The sequence below is a fragment of the Erythrolamprus reginae genome, chromosome 7, assembly GCF_031021105.1.
Source record: "Erythrolamprus reginae isolate rEryReg1 chromosome 7, rEryReg1.hap1, whole genome shotgun sequence".
Taxonomy (NCBI): domain Eukaryota; kingdom Metazoa; phylum Chordata; class Lepidosauria; order Squamata; family Dipsadidae; genus Erythrolamprus; species Erythrolamprus reginae.
The window spans coordinates 7,149,087-7,166,438 of NC_091956.1; the positions used below are offsets into that span (position 1 = coordinate 7,149,087).

A 17,352-nucleotide genomic window follows, 5' to 3' on the forward strand; every position below is an offset into this window, starting at 1 on the left:
AAATAAATAAAAATAAAATAAAAAAATAATTGAGAAGCACTGGCTTACGTACTAACAAGAGTTCTTAAACTCGACATAGGAGGGCAGTCATGTTCCGTAGCAGAGAGGCTTAATAATGTCTGGTGCTGGGCTAAAGGCATAAAAGCGGCAAGATTTTCCTTTTTTTCCTACCCCTTGGACAGCCGAAAATCAGCTGGCTAACAAGGGCTTGCATGGGATTCTCATGCAGTAATGGGCAGCCAAAATATTTGCTGCCACACTGTGGGTATGGCTTATTTTGTGGGTGTGGCTCGATGGTCATGTGACTGGGCAGGAGTAAAATAAAATAAAATAAAGTAAAGTAAAGTAAAGTAAAGTAAAGTAAAATAAAATAAAATAAAATAAAATAAAATAAAATAAAATAAAATAAAATAAAATAAAATAAAATAAAATAAAATAAAATAAAATAAAATAAAATAAAATAAAATAAAATAAAATAAAATAAAATAAAATAAAATAAAATAAAATAAAATAAAATAAAATAAAATAAAATAAAATAAAATAAAATAAAATAAAATAAAATAAAATAAAATAAAATAAAATAAAATAAAATAAAATAAAATAAAATAAAATAAAATAAAATAAAATAAAATAAAATAAAATAAAATAAAACAAAACAAACAAAACAGAACAAAAAATAAAATAAAATAAAGTAAAGTAAAGTAAAGTAAAGTAAAGTAAAGTAAAGTAAAGTAAAGTAAAAAGTAAAGTAAAGTAAAGTAAAGTAAAATAAAATAAAATAAAATAAAATAAAATAAAGTAAAGTAAAATAAAATAAAATAAAATAAAATAAATCAGTCATGGGGCATGACTTGAGACATGCTGCATGGACAAACTAGAACCTTCTGGACAAGTTTCCTAAAAGCGATTACAGCATTTACACTAGTCATTGTGTAGGACGACAGAAGGAAAAGGGGGGACATGATCGAAACATTTAAATATGTTAAACGGTTAAATAAGGTTCAGGATGGAAGTGTTTTTAATAGGAAAGTGAACACAAGAACAAGGGGGCACAATCTGAGGTTAGTTGGGGGAAAGATCAGAAGCAACGTGAGAAAATATGATTTTACTGAAAGAGTAGTAGATGCTTGGAACAAACTTCCAGCAGACGTGGTCGGTAAATCCCCAGTCACTGAATTTAAACATGCCTGGGATAAACATATATCCATCGTAAGATAAAATACAGGGAATAGTATAAGGGCAGACTAGATGGACCATGAGGTCTTTTTCTGCCGTCAATCTTCTATGTTTCATTAAATAATAGCAATTTCTTCATTTCCCCCCCTTCTATTTTGCCTTTATAATTTAGTAAGAAGCACCGGTTAATGAGTAAAGCCTATTCTTTGAATGCAAACATTTTTGGGTTTGGCATTTCTCATTAGATGGGAAAATTCTCTGTCCCAGGACAGCTATACAATAGTGTGACAATCATTTTTTTAAAAATCTAGTTTCTCGGTGCTCTAATATGAAAAGAAATCGTGCAGGACCCAATGGACGTGGACACATCTTGCGTTGGTGTCTACTTGTTTTAGACTTTTCTGCTGTTGCAAGTTTTGTGTCTCACCATCTGGAAGTTAAGATGTTTGGTAAATGAAGCAAGGAACAATCGGAGATGCTTCACTGTTGTGTTTGCATTGTCTAAACTTTCTGCTATCTAGTTTGACAGCTGGACTGAAGGGCCCATGCCCTCTTGACCTCCTGGGAGGCAGCTGGGGCCGCTGGGCTCAAAATGCTATGCTGGGTTCACTGGATGCGTTTTATGTGTTTATTATGATTTTTCCCCTCTGTGTTTCTGATGCATTTACTTAAATAAAGGAAAAAAGAAAGAGGGAGGGAGGAAAGGAGGGAAGGAAGGAAGGAAGGAAGAAAGAATGGAAGGAAGGAAGAAAGGAAGAAAGGAAGAAAGAAAGAAAGAATGAAAGGAAGGAAGGAGGGAAGGAAGGAAGGAAGGAAGGAAGGAAGGAAGGAAGGAAGGAAGGAAGAAAATAACAACAACTACTACTAATACTACAACAACAACAACAACAACAACAGAGGTGTTAAGTCCTCGATTTACAACCCCACCAGATACACAAAGTCCTCAACTTATGACCAGTCAGGACGGTTGATGCTGAAGCCTGATTGGTCAAACACAAGAGGCCTTCCTTTTGAGCGGGAAGATAATAATAATAATAATAATAATAATAATAATAATAACAATAATATAATAACAATAATATAATAACAATAATATAATATAATATAATATAATATAATATAATATAATATAATATAATATAATATAATATAATATAATATAATATAATATAATATAATATAATATAATAATAATAGTTTTTGTTGTTATTATTAGTGACACAAGTGTTAAAATCTCTTCAGTTGTTAAGTTAGTAACACGGTTGTTAAGTGAATCACTTCAGTTGTTAAGTTAGTGACACAGGTGTTAAAATCTCTTCAGTTGTTAAGTTAGTAACACGGTTGTTAAGTGAATCACTTCAGTTGTTAAGTTAGTGACACAGGTGTTAAAATCACTTCAGGTGTTAAGTTAATAACACAGTTGTTAAGTGAATCACGTCAGTTGTTCTGCATGCGCAGAGACAAAAATATCAGCGAAAATAGCCAAAATCTCACAAGGGATTTGCAAACCCACGCCGGACACTGAGGATTGTCCAGGTAGCGAAGAAAGTGGCTGCCCAATACTGCTACGGAGGTACAAGAACAAGGGTCAGGTAGGGCATGGGTCTCGCGGTGGGACACGATTGGGGTGGCAGATTGGTGGGGCAGGATGCGCGTCGGCGGAGAATTGGGGGCGCGTGAAATGTTTACTTCTTCCTGGGGGGGGGGGGCGCGTAGTAGAAAATAATTGATAAGCACTGAGGTATGGAAACATTGCCAAATGTGATTTGAAATGCAGTCCGTCTGCTCAAAAGTACAGCCAGATCCATGATCTTGTACAAGATCTGGTTACGCTGCCTTTCTGTTGTTTGCAGAGTGTAACTCCTGGGTCACTTACAGGCCGTTGTAAAGGCGACGATGAAAACCCAGGACAGGCCTCGGTGTTTGCTCCTCAAACACAGCAGCAAAATAACGTCCGTATCTTTCTCTTTCTTTGTTGAAGGGTTCAAGGAAACAGAAATATAACCGGGATCAAATATCAGGCATCCTTTCAGACTTCAATTCCTTGGGTTGGGCAGGGCGCTTTGGTAAAAATCGAAATTCACGAGTGTGGTAGCAAAACGTTCAAAAACCAACTGAAAAAGTCGGAGAACTGACTTTTAATCTCATCCTACTCCATTGTTATGCACAGCCCACAACACACATGTCCATAGGATGCTTGTAAAAATAGGTAGGGTTAAGTGAAAGGCTGCAAATTTTTTTACTACCACACTGTGAGCGTGGCTTATTTTGTGGGTGTGGTTTGCCGGCCATGTGACCAGGTGGGAGTGGCTTGATGATAATGTGACGAGGGTGGCTTAAATGTCATGGGATTGGCTTATTTTGTGGCCAACTTGATGTCACTCACATCAAGGTTTTGGGTTAGGGATAGTGTGCCTGACCTTTCCTCGCTTCAAAGAGATACAATTTCCCTATCTACAGTACAGTGATACCTCGTCTTACAAACCCCTCGTCATACAAACCTTTCGAGATACAAACCTGAGGTTTAAGATTTTTTTGCCTCTTCTTCCAAACTATTTTCACCTTACAAACCCAAGCCGCCGCCACTGGGATGCCCTGCCTCTGGACTTCTGTTGCCAGCGAAGCACCCATTTTTGCGCTGCTGGGATTCTCCTGAGGCTCCCCTCGCTGGGAAACACCACCTCCGTACTTCTGTGGTTTTGCGATTCTGCAGGGGAATCCCAGCAACGCAAAAACGGGCGCTTCGCTGGCAACGGAAGTCCAGAGGTGGGGTTTCCCAGCGAGGGGAACCTCAGTGAAATCACAGCATCACAAAAACACGGAAGTCCAGAGGTAGGGTTTTGAGGACTTCTGTGTTTTTGCGATGCTGCAATTTTGCTGAGGCTCCCCTCGCTGGGAAACCCCACCTCTGGACTTAACTTGCCAGCGAAGCACCCATTTTTGCGCGGCTGGGATTGCCCTGCTGGGATTCCCCTGCAGCATCACGAAAACATGGAAGTCTGGAGGTGGGGTTTACCATGGAGGGGAGCCTCAGGGGAATCCCAGCAGTGCAAAAACGGGCGCTTCGGCTGGCAAAAGGGGTGAGTTTTGGGCTTGCACGCATTAATCGCTTTCCCATTGATTCCTATGGGAAACATTGTTTCGTCTTACAAACTTTTCACCTTACAAACCTCGTCCTGGAACCCCATTACGTTCATAAGACGAGGTATCACTGCATTTACTATTACTGAACATCCAAAATATATTCTTTAATTTTATGTATATATGCCATATGTGTACATACATATTACACACAGGCACACAAAAATATACATTATCTACTATACGAACTGTATATTCACACACATATGCACGGCTCTTCTAAAATTATCAACCTCATTTATTGTGATAGGAAAAACATATCCAAAGCCCAGAAGGGGGGGGGAAATCCCAATTTTTTTTTACTGGTTCTGTGTACTTGTAGCAGCCCATCACTGGTTACAAGTATGAAAAACGTTCATGAATTATTTTGTTTTTCCATGCCGTTGTAACTTGGAACAGTTACTAAGTGAACTATTATAACTTGTAAGTCAAGGACTACTTATACCTTACAACATCTCAGGTTGCCATGAAAGCTCCTTACTTCTCGATTTCACTACTCCACTCTCCTATTTTTAGAAACAGATGCTCATGTATAATATTTGTCTTTCCATCGTTTTATTGGCCAATGACAATGTGTTTCATACAGGATTCTAGTTTCTGCTCTTGTTTAGCAGATTCCTACCACACCTGAAATGCAAATATTTCATCCAGGTGCCTTTTCAACAACACTTGCTTTTATTTTATTTTATTTTATTTTTAAAAACAACCCTCAGAGTGCTGGATGAATAGAACAACATGGGCTGGTCTAATTTGCCCTGTAAAAATCTTTAGAGCCCAGCTCTTTGAAATAATAGCTGGGGTTTTAATTCCCTGCCCTCCTTATAGATAACCCCCACTCAGTAAAAGACCTTGGAATACTAATATCGAATGACCTAAGTGCCAAAGCCCACTGCAACAATATCGCCAAAAAGGCTTCTAGAGTTGTTAACCTGATCCTACGCAGCTTCTGCTCTGGCAATCTCACGCTACTCACCAGAGCCTACAAAACTTTTGCCAGACCCATCCTTGAATACAGTTCATCTGTCTGGAACCCATACCACATCTCGGACATCAATACCCTTGAAAATGTCCAAAGATACTTCACCAGAAGAGCCCTTCACTCCTCCACTCGAAAAAGAATACCCTACGAAAGCAGACTATCAATCCTAGGTCTAGAAAGCTTAGAACTACGGCGCCTAAAACACGATCTAAGTATTGCCCACAAGATCATATGCTGCAACGTTCTACCTGTCAATGACTATTTCAGCTTCAATCGCAACAACACAAGACCACGCAACAGATTCAAACTTAATATTAACTGCTCCAAACTTGACTGTAAAAAATATGACTTCAGCAACCGAGTTGTCGAAGCGTGGAACTCATTACCCGACTCAGTTGTGTCAACCCCTAACCCCCAACATTTTCCCCTTAGACTATCCACGATTGACCTCTCCAGGTTCCTTAGAGGTCAGTAAGGGGCGTGCATAAGTGCACCAGTGTGCCTTCCGTCCCCTGTCCAATTGTCTCTCCTTATCTCATTTACCTTTTCTTCCTTTCAAATATGTTCACCTATACTTTTATATCTTATCTTCTTTTCTTTTCTTTACTTATATTATTACATATCTTTCTCTTCAATGTGTATTATGTATTGGACAAAATAAATAAATAAAAAATAAAAATAAATAAAAATAGCTAATAATTAGCTAATTCATCCAGGTCAATGGGATATGATACATTGCAGTATACACCTCCTTTATTAAACACGTGAACTCTTCCGAATTCACGTTTCCTCTTTTATTTCAGAGGAATTTCATTTCTCCAACTTCTTCATTTGAATAATGAATCATTTAAATGGGGAACAGGAGGAAAACCATATGCAAATAATGAGAAATATGCAAAGCCGTTCAGGCCCAACCATAAGTTGAAGCTGAAATTTACTTTAGGATTGGTTCTCCATCATATCTAACAGCAAGTTTGGGTAACCAAAACATGTTTTTTTTAAAGAAAGGGTTTTTTTAAATTTTTCTCCATATTATAAAACATACATAACAGCACAAACCTTTAATGCTAATCCATATGCTTGCATCATCTCTTATAAACGCTAATAAAATAATTTGAATTACATTCCACATTTTAATTTCAGTTATTCATTCTGTCCCAGTATTTATTTCAAGTGGCTAATTTTAATTATATTAAGTGACAGACTGGAAGACATTCTCTCAATTTTTACCTTTGATAATCACAACCCTAAATCTTTAATTCTGTTTCCTTTCCATTATAATTTAACTTTCGGTATATGTTATTTATCTAATGCTGCCTCCTTTGTCTATTTTTGTCATCTGGGTTACACTAATCATATTTCTCATTTCCTTTTATCCCATTTATATTAGGTTAAATATTTAAAACTTTATCTGTATTCTTTTCCAAACCAATCATGAAATTTCACCCAAACTTTGTAAAACTCTTGAGTCCTCCTTATCTTTAATTTTCATTGTCAGTCTATTCATTTCTGCATAATCCATTATTTTCTTAAGTACGATCTTCCCAGCTCTTACCTTGCAGGCTCTTTCATTGTTACTCTCTGCAAATAATGTTTTTCCAAACCTAAGTCTTTGCAGGCTTGTTTTCATTGCTTGTTTTCATTGCCTCCAAAAAAGGTTGTGTTTTTCCCCCAACCCTAACCAAGGGATAAAATGAGGTGCTGAACCTGGCCAGACTAAGGACACTAGTCAGAGGTCTTCAAACTTGGCAACGTTAAGATTTGTGGACTTCAACTCCCAGAATTCTCCAGCCAACATAGCTGGCTGCAGAATTCTGGGAGTTGAAGTCCACATGTCTTAAAGGTTGCAAGTTTGGGAACCCCTGAGCCAGATGAATACCTAGTAGGCAGTTTCTCCCTCCTATTTTCCTCCCCCAAAAGTAAGGTGGGTCTTATACTGCAATTTGTCTTATACAGTGATACCTCGTCTTACAAATGCCTCATCATACAAACTTTTCGAGATATAAATCCGGGGTTTAAGATTTTTTTGCCTCTTCTTACAAACTATTTTCACTTTACAAACCTACTGTCGCCATTGGGATGACCCGCCTCCGGACTTCCGTTGCCAGCGAAGCATCTGTGCTTTAATAAGCACAGTCCAAAGGTGGGGTTTTCCAGCGAGGGGAGCTTCAGTGAAATCACAGCATCACAAAAACACAGAGGTCCGGAGGTGGGGTTTCGAGGACTTCGGTGTTTTTGTGATGCTGCAATTTCACTGATGCTCCCTTCGCTGGGAAACCCCACCTCTGGACCTCCATTGCCAGGGAAGTGCTCATTTTTGCGATGCTGGGATTCCCCTGCTGGGATTCCCCTGCAGCTTCGAAAAAACACAGAAGTCTGGAAGTGGGGTTTCCCATGGAGGGGAGCCTCAGGGGAATCCCACCAGCGCAAAAACGGGCACTTCGGCTGGCAAAAGGGGTGAATTTTGGGCTTGCACACATTAATTGCTTTTCCATTGACTCCTATGGGTAACATTGTTTCGTCTTACAAACTTTTCACCTTAAGAACCTCGTCCCGGAACCAATTAAGTTTGTAAGACAAGGTATCACTGTACTCCGAAAAAGTAGGTAGCAAGAGGCATGTTGAAAGCATCTCTCTAATTTGTCTCTTTTCTTTCCATCTGTCCTGTCCTAGATTGAAAAAGGAGGGAAAGCAGATTTATTGAATGCCCGGCTGCAACCCGGGGATGAAGTGATCCTCATCAATGAAGTCTATCTCAGCAGCTCCAGGCAGAAGGCTCTCTCCTTAGTGAAAGGATCTTGGAAAACACTGAAGCTAGTCGTCCGAAGGTAGGTATAACCAAGCCATGCGGGAAGTGTAATGAGTAGTGATGGGTGAACCGAACCCGCACAATTCGGGTCCGTACTGAATTTTGCGGTGTTCAGTATGCCGAACCCGAACCCGAAATTATTTGTAACTTTGGGCAAAGTTCGGGGTTGCGTTCGGCATTCGGAGTTTTGACGTCACCGGCAGGTTGCTAAGGACGCCAAGGTGATCACTACCTGGATTCCATGGAATCCAGGAAGTGATCACCTTGGCGTCCTTAGCAACCTGCCGGTGACGTCAAGTCTCCGCCCCCAGAATCTCTTCGTGGGAGGGATTCCCCAGCTCCTTCAAAGGGAGGTCTTCACATAAAAATAAACATTGTTATTTTTATGTGAAAGGACACCGCAGCGGCGCTGCAAGCAAAGGGCGGTCCTTTCACGTAAAAATAAACATTGTTTATTTTTACGTGAAGACCTCCCTTTGAAGGAGCTGGGGAATCCCTCCCACGAAGAGATTCCAGGGACGGAGCCTTGACGTTACTGGCAGGTTGCTAAGGACGCCAAGGTGATCACTTCCTGGATTCCATGAAATCACCTTGGCGTCCTTAGCAACCTGCCGGTATACGTGACGTCAAAGCTCCGCCCCCGGAATCTCTTGGTGGGATTCCCCGTTCGGGTTCGGTTCGGGTTGGGACGAATTTTGCGTACAGTTCGTCCGAACTTGCCAAAGCCGAACACCATTGGGTTCGCCCATCACTAGTAATGGGTAGTTGTACCCCAGGGTTATGATTCTGGTATTGTCTCTTATGAGATGCAAAGCTGGCAATTTTTCTCAGTTAGATTTACAAAAGAGGCTTGTTTTGAAGATTGTTGTGAGAAGGGCTGAATTAATGAAGGACTCTGGATATTTTCTAAAGTGTTTATGTCCGAAATGTGGTGTGGGTTCCAGACAGATGAGCTGTATTCAAGGATTGGTCTGGTGAAAGTTTTGTATGTTCTGGTTAGTAGTGTGAGATTACCGGACCAGAAGCTACGTAGTATTAGGTTAACAACTCTTGAAGCCTTTTTGCCAATGTTGTTGCAGTGGGCTTTGGCACTTAGGTCATTAGATATGAGTATTCCAAAGTCTTTATTCTTGCTTTGCAGTCGTTGTGCACACAGTGTTGTGCTGGACTACTTGCGGTCAGATATTGCTGGATGTGTGTGTGTGTTTGTGTGTGATCACTTTGCTTTGGGGCTTGCCAGAAATATGAGAAAGTTTGGGGGAAAGATGGAGCCATAAAAGTGCAGTTTGAACTATCCAGCTGACTCTATTGCCCCTGTGCCATGTCCCGGGTCATCACAGTGACTTTTCTCCAAAGCTGTTGTAACTTTGAATGAATGCTTGCTAAACAAACAGTTGTACGTCAAGGACTTACCTGCCTAAGAACCTTTGACATTTCGAGACTGAAGTGTAGAACATAGAATAACAGAGTTGAATACTTGGAATTTTTCTAGTCCAATCCTCCAGCTCAAAGACAAGACCCAGCGATGGGCTACAAACCGGAACGCTAAATTGCGCTCGCCGCCACAGCTCGTAAGTTCTTGCGGGACCAGCATGATTTTTTTATATATGTTCTGTTCGGGAATGCTGCAAAACGAAACATCTCCTATGTCTTACTTTCGGGGTGACTTATTTTAGGGGAAACAGGGTATTTTCAAAATCAAATAGGATAAAACATGTGCGGGGGCATGGACAAATGGTTGTCCAATCTCTTTTTGAAAACCTTCAGTGATGGAGCACTCACATCTTCTAGAGTTGATTTGTTCTAGGGATTAATTGCTTTGTCAGGATGTTTCTAGGTGGCTTCTCTTCTTACTTAGTTTCCACCTATTGCTTCTTGTCCTGCCCTCAAGTGCTTTGGAGAATCGCTTGACTCCCTGTTCTTTGTGGCAACCCCCCAAATACTGGAACACTGCTATCATATCATATCCAAACCTCATATATAAACTGAATAAATAAAATCTCACAGACCTTGGAATACTAATATCAAATGACCTAATTGCCAAAGCCCACTGCAACAATATCGCCAAAACGGCTTCTAGACTTGTTAACCTGATCCTATGCAGCTTCTGCCCTGGCAATCTCACGCTACTCACCAGAGCCTACAAAACTTTAGCCAGACCCATCCTTGAATACAATTCATCTGTCTGGAACCCATACCACATCTTGGACATCAACACCCTTGAAAATGTCCAAAGATACTTCACCAGAAGAGCCCTTCACTCCTCCACTCGAACCAGAATACCCTACAAAAGCAGACTATCAATCCCAGGTCTAGAAAGCTTAGAACTACGTCGCCTAAAACACGATCTAAATATTGCCCACAAGATCATATGCTGCAACGTTCTCCCTGTCAATGACTACTTCAGCTTCAATCGCAACAACACAAGAGCACACAACAGATTCAAACTTAATATTAACCGCTCCAAACTTGTAAAAAATATGACTTCAGCAACCGAGTTGTCGAAGCGTAGAACACATTACCGGACTCAGTAGTGTCAACCCCTAACCCCCAACAGTTTTCCCTTAGACTATCCATAGTTGACCTCTCCAGATTCCTTAGAGGTAAGTAAGGGGCGTGCATAAGTGCACCAGTGTGCCGTCCGTCCCCTGTCCAATTGTCTCTCCTTATCTCATTTATCTTTTCTTCCTTTCAAATACGTTCACCTATACTTTTATATCTTTTCTTCTATTCTTATCTTTATGTATATTACTACATATCTATTCTCTTCAATGTGTTTTATGTATTGGACAGAATAAATAAAAATAAATAAATAAATAAATAAATATCTCCCCTAATCTCTTTATTTCACTAGACATACCCAATTCCTGCAACTGTTTCTTCGTATGTTTTAGCCTCCAGCCCCCTAATCGTCTTTTATTTATTTAAATTATTGAAAGATCTAGCAGCTGCCTTCCCCCATGGTAAAACTTCATTAGTTTTAATGATCATTTGGCTTATTGCCCAATAGTGTTATGCCAGCCCAGTTCATTTAATCAGTATATGATTTATTGTGTTCCGTGAACCCAGAAGATGGGTTAATCCAGTACGAGGAGGCACCTATTTATTTTTATCTATTTGCAGAGCAATTGACAGCTTTGGAAACTGCCCCAATTATTTAATCTCTGGATGTCTCAAGGAATCCTCAATCTGAGTATTGTATTGGCAGTTCTGTGTTAGCAAAAACTTCAGAAGAAAAGGATTTAGGGGTCGTGATTTCTGACAGTCTCCAAATGGGTGAGCAGTGCAGTCAGGCGGTAGGGAAAGCAAGTAGGATGCTTGGCTGCATAGCTAGAGGTATAACAAGCAGGAAGAGGGAGATTATGATCCCGCTATATAGAGCGCTGGTGAGACCACATTTGGAATACTGTGTTCAGTTCTGGAGACCTCACCTACAAAAAGATATGGACAAAATTGAACGGGTCCAAAGATGGGCTACAAAAACAGTGGAAGGTCTTAAGCATAAAAATTATCGGGAAAGACTTCATGAACTCAATCTGTATAGTCTGGAGGACAGAAGGAAAAGGGGGGACATGATCGAAACATTTAAATATGTTAAAGGGTTAAATAAGGTTCAGGAGGGTAGTGTTTTTAATAGGAAAATGAATACAAGAACAAGGGGACACAATCTGAAGTTAGTTGGGGGAAAGATCAAAAGCAACATGAGAAAATATTATTTTACTGAAAGAGTAGTAGATCCTTGGAACAAACTTCCAGCAGACGTGGTAGATAAATCCACAGTAACTGAATTTAAACATGCCTGGGATAAACATATATCCATCCTAAGATAAAATACAGAAAATAGTATAAGGGCAGATTAGATGGACCATGAGGTCTTTTTCTGTCGTCAGACTTCTATGTTTCTATGATGTGGGGAAGGAATCTATCCACAAAATTAGTAAATAACATTGTAAACGGAGAAATTCTACAACTGTACCATGCACAGAGTTATAAAATTCATGTTGACTCCTGACTGATATAGTTTCAACAATACATAAAGTGAAAGAGATAAAATCTCAGTGGTTCTAAGAAAATCTCAGTCCTCTGCAATTATTTTGTATTTATAGTGTGAATGTTAAACACTTTAATCTTCCTATGTCACTCACAGTTGCTGCTGTGGGATGAATAGCCATATATGGGCTTAATCCCTCTTAACAAGAGACTTGTTAAAGCTTTGAAGAATTTTTATTTGCTTATTTGTTGATTCATCTCAGAAGCATGACAGTTAAAATAGGGTATACTATGTGATATAAAATTTTAACATACAAGACTGAAATGTGGACACGTATATGAATTTTATGAGAAGGAATAAAACAAAAAACAACAACAATCAAGTTCTAGGACATTATTTGCAAGGAAATGTCAAGATTGTTAGAAATATAACGGAAGGAATAAAAGGTTGATTTATTTGATCAAGATTAAAACAGATACAGTGGTACCTCTACTTACGAACTTAGTTTGTTCTGTGACCAGGTTCTTAAGTAGAAAAGTATGTAAGAAGAAGCAATTTTCCCCATTGGAATCAATGTAAAAGCAAATAATGCGTGTGATTGGGGAAACCAAAGGGAGGGTGGAGGCTCTGTTTCCTCCTAGGAGTTTCCTAGAGAGGCCCCACAGAGGCTCCTCCCCACCTTTTCCAGCCCTGTTTCCACTCAGGAGATTCCTAGAGAAGCTTCTCCCTGCCTTTTCCGGTTACAGTTTCGGAGGCTCCGGTTCGTAAGTGGAAAATGGTTCTTGAGAAGAGTCACATGTTTTTGTCATATACTGTATATGTGTGTGTGTATGTATATGTGACACACACACACACACACACACACACGTCACATATACATACACACAGATATATATGACAAAAACATGTGACACACACACATATATATGAGAGACAGACAGAATAAATGATAGTTAGATAGAGAGATGATAAATTAAAGAGAGGGCGGAACAGAAATAGAGGATAGATAAACAGAGGATAGATTAGAGAGAGAGAGAGAGAGAGAAATAGATGATAAATAGAGAGATGTTACATAGATGGATAGAGAGAGAAAAAATAGATGATAGATTAGAGAGAGAAATAGATAATAAATGGAGAGATAATAATAATAATTTATTGGATTTGTATGCCGCCCCACTCCGTAGACTCGGGGCGGCTAACAACAATGATAAAAACAGCATGTGACAATCCAATAATAAAACAACTAAAAACCCTTATTATAAAACCAAACATACACACAAATATACCATGCATAACTTGTAATGGCCTAGGAGGAAGGAATATCTCAACTCCCCCATGCCTGGCGGTATAAATGGGTCTTGAGTAGTTTACAAAAGACAGGGAGGGTGGGGGCAATTCTAATCTCCGGGGGGAGTTGGTTCCAGAGGGCCAGGGCCGCCACAGAGAAGTCTCTTCCCCTGGGCCCTGCCAAACGACATTGTTTAGTCGACGGGACCCAGAGAAGGCCAACTCTGTGGGACCTTATCGGTCACTGGGATTCGTGCGGTAGCAGGCGGTTCCGGAGGTAATCTGGTCCAATGCCATGTAGGGCTTTAAAGGTCATGACCAACACTTTGAATTGTGACCGGAAACTGATCGGCAGCCAATGCAAGCCACGGAGTGTTGAGGAAACATGGGCGAATCTTGGAAGCCCCACGATGGCTCTCGCGGCTGCGTTCTGCACGATCTGAAGTTTCCGAACACTTTTCAAAGGTAGCCCCATGTAGAGAGCGTTGCAGTAATCGAACCTCGAGGTGATGAGGGCATGAGCGACTGTGAGCAATGACTCCCTGTCCAAATAGGGGTGCAACTGGTGCACCAGGCGAACCTGGGCAAATGCCCCCCTCACCACAGCCAAAAGATGTAACAGGTGGATGGATGGATGGATGGATGGATGGATGGATGGATGGATGGATGGATGAATGGATGGATGGATAGATAGATAGAAATAGATGATAGAGAGATGATAGATTATAGATAGATAAGATAGGTAAGTAGGTAGGTAGGTAGGTAGGTAGGTAGATAGATAGAAGCAGACAGACAGACACAGAATGATTCTTCAAGAGCCACAAAGCCAATTGCAGTTTTATTTTTAATTTTTAAATCACTCCTCCTTAAACCAAACTGACCCTTCCCCTGGCCCTTCCCCCTCCCTTCCCCTCCCCTCCATTTCTTACCGCATTAATGTCATTTTATGCCAGCTTTGGCTCAGAGCATAGAGAAACGAAACCCAGTCAATCCCGCTTTTGTGAATGAAATCAATTAGCAGATGGATTTGGTTCCAGTGATTATGAATAAAATCATTGCCACGGACATCTTGCTTAAGCGGCAGTTGCTAATGTTCTGCTTGAGATAAGGTTTATGCAATAATTAATCATCCCTTCTCTTTGGATAAGGCTGCAGGCAAAACAAATCAGACCGAAGGCATTTGAGACCTAGGATTCTGACCTTGTCAGGTCTGATGTGGATCATTTTTTTTTCCTTTTCTTTTTCTTCCCTGGAAGATTTAGATGGATCGATGGAAAGAGAGCTTGTATTCGAAAGCTTTTAGCCCAGGCCAATCCATCCAAACAATACATGTTATTTTTCTTTTTCTTCCCAAAAGCAAACTGGAACCCTAACCCTAACCCTAACCGTAACCCTAACCCTAACCCTCACCCTCACCCTAACCCTAACCCTAACCCTAACCCTAAGCTTACCCTAACCCTAACCCATCCAAACAATACATGTTATTTTTCTTTTTCTTCCCAAAAGCAAACTGGAACCCTAACCCTAACCCTAACCGTAACCCTAACCCTAACCCTCACCCTCACCCTAACCCTAACCCTAACCCTAAGCTTACCCTAACCCTAACCCATCCAAACAATACATGTTATTTTTCTTTTTCTTCCCAAAAGCAAACTGGAACCCTAACGCTAACACTAACGCTAACCCTAACCGTAACCCTAACCCTAACCCTAACCCTCACCCTCACCCTAACCCTAACCCTAACCCTAACCCTAAGCTTACCCTAACCCTAACCCTAACCCATCCAAACAATACATGTTATTTTTATTTTTCTTCCCAAAAGCAAACTGGAACCCTAACCCTAACCCTAACTCATTGCCGGACTCAATTGTGTCAACCCCTAACGCCCAACATTTCTCCCTTAGACTCTCCACGATTGACCCCTCCAGGTTCCTAAGAGGCCAGTAAGGGGCGTACATAAGTGCACTCATGTGCCTTTCGTCCCCTGTCCAATTGTCTTTCCTTTCTCTCACTTATCATATATATTCTCTTTCTTTCATATATCCTCTCCTCTAAGTTCACTTTACCCTTATATATATTACTACATGTCTATTTTTCTTCCTATGTATTTGTGTATTGGACAAATGAATAAATAAAATAAATAAAATAAACAACAACCAAAAAAAAAAAAAAATCAAGCAGCTCAGAAAATGCAATAAAATTAAATCCGAAACTTTTAAGCTTCCGAAATACAAAATTAGACTTTGTTAAAAGCCAGTTTGGAAAAGTTGCGGTAGATTTAATTGTCAACTTCTTTGGCAGCTGTCTTAAACTGTCTTGCCGAGACTGACAGAGATAGAGAATTTTTTGAAATGAAAGAGAGGGAGGGAGAAGGACTCCTGAAATTGATTTTTTTTCTTTATTATTCTTTAAGAGTTTTCTGAAAAACACCCGTTCAACTTGCACACTTTCAGCAGAACGTTAAAGGTATCTGTTGGCATGGCTGTTTTTACTATTGTTGTGAGCCGCCCCGAGTCTTCGGAGAGGGGCGGCATACAAATCTAATTAATAATAATAATAATAATAATAATAATAATAATAATAATAATAATAATAATAATAATAATATAAAGGAGTGTTTATGCATATGCTCTGGGAATGCCCAGTGGCGCAGAACCTTTGGCAAAAAGTGCAAAGAGGATATTAATAGGATATTAAATATAAGATGGACGATTACTAAGGAAATGGCAGTATTAGTAAAAAGTAGTGAGATGGGAGAATACAGAGAAATAAAACAAGCAGCGATAGAAAGCGCTCAGGTGGTAATACTCTTGGGGTGGAAAGACGCGACAAAATGGACAATGCAAAATTGGTATAGATATATGGTGAACCACATTCAATTCAAGATTATGGATAAAAGGATGAATTCGATTAATGAAACTGATTTGCAACAGCTGATGGGGTGATGGGACAAGGGACAGAAGGAAAAGGGGGGACATGATCGAAACATTTAAATATGTTAAAGGGTTCAATAAGGTCCAGGAGGGAAGTGTTTTTAATAGGAAAGTGAACACAAGAACAAGGGGACACAATCTCAAGTTAGTTGGGGGAAAGATCAAAAGCAACACGAGAAAATATTATTTTACTGAAATAGTAGATCCTTGGAACAAACTTCCAACAAACGTGGTAGATAAATCCACAGTAACTGAATTTAAACATGCCTGGGATAAACATAGATCCATCCTAAGATAAAATACAGAAAATAGTATAAGGGCAGACTAGATGGATCATGAGGTCTTTTTCTGCCGTCAGACTTCTATGTTTCTATGTTCCTAAGGTAAGACAATATATGGCGAGTAGGATCCGAGACCAAGCTATAAGAAACAAGTTGGAATCTATAATATGTAAAGAAATATTTCACTCTTGGGTGTAAATGATTTATACAAGAAATACCCCCAACTGGTGGTGGGGTATGATTGATTGTCTGGTGGCGGGATCACTGAGCATATGTTATATGTTGTGTGCGTGTTTTATATTATAAAAATCAATAAAAATATTAATTAAAAAAAAGAGTTTTCTGAAAAAAGGCAGGGAAAGCAAAACATTTAAAGAAGGATAAAGAAGAAATCTCACACACGTGTGTGTATCCCCTCACAAGATTTTTCCCCCTGCACATGCGCAGAAGCAAAAACACACAATGCTCGTTTGCGCAGGAGAATAGAAGCTGCATGCATAGCGCAGCTTTCGCTACTTGGGCGCCATCCTCATCCGTTTGCTTATACAGGAAGCAAAATCTTTTTTTAAAAAAAATAATTTTTATTGGATTTTTTGAAAACAAAAAAACCAAAAACATCAAGACATCAAAACAAAATATGACAAAAATATTGCATGTAAAGTACATAATTACATTTCCAATTAGATTTTAATGTGCAGGTTTAATCAATTTACTAGTATTGTATAATTAGACATAAATAGTTTATTGAATAACAT

General features: G+C 39.6%; 1 protein-coding gene across 1 annotated transcript in view; it reads left to right on the forward strand.

Annotated features, from left to right (window-relative positions):
• SHROOM3 (shroom family member 3) overlaps positions 1 to 17,352 on the forward strand; it is a 200,128-nt gene that overhangs the window by 10,491 nt on the left and 172,285 nt on the right. The window contains exon 2 of the mRNA XM_070756912.1: positions 7,970 to 8,124. Coding sequence (XP_070613013.1) covers positions 7,970 to 8,124 — 155 coding nt within the window. The remainder of the gene's footprint in view (positions 1 to 7,969; positions 8,125 to 17,352) is intronic.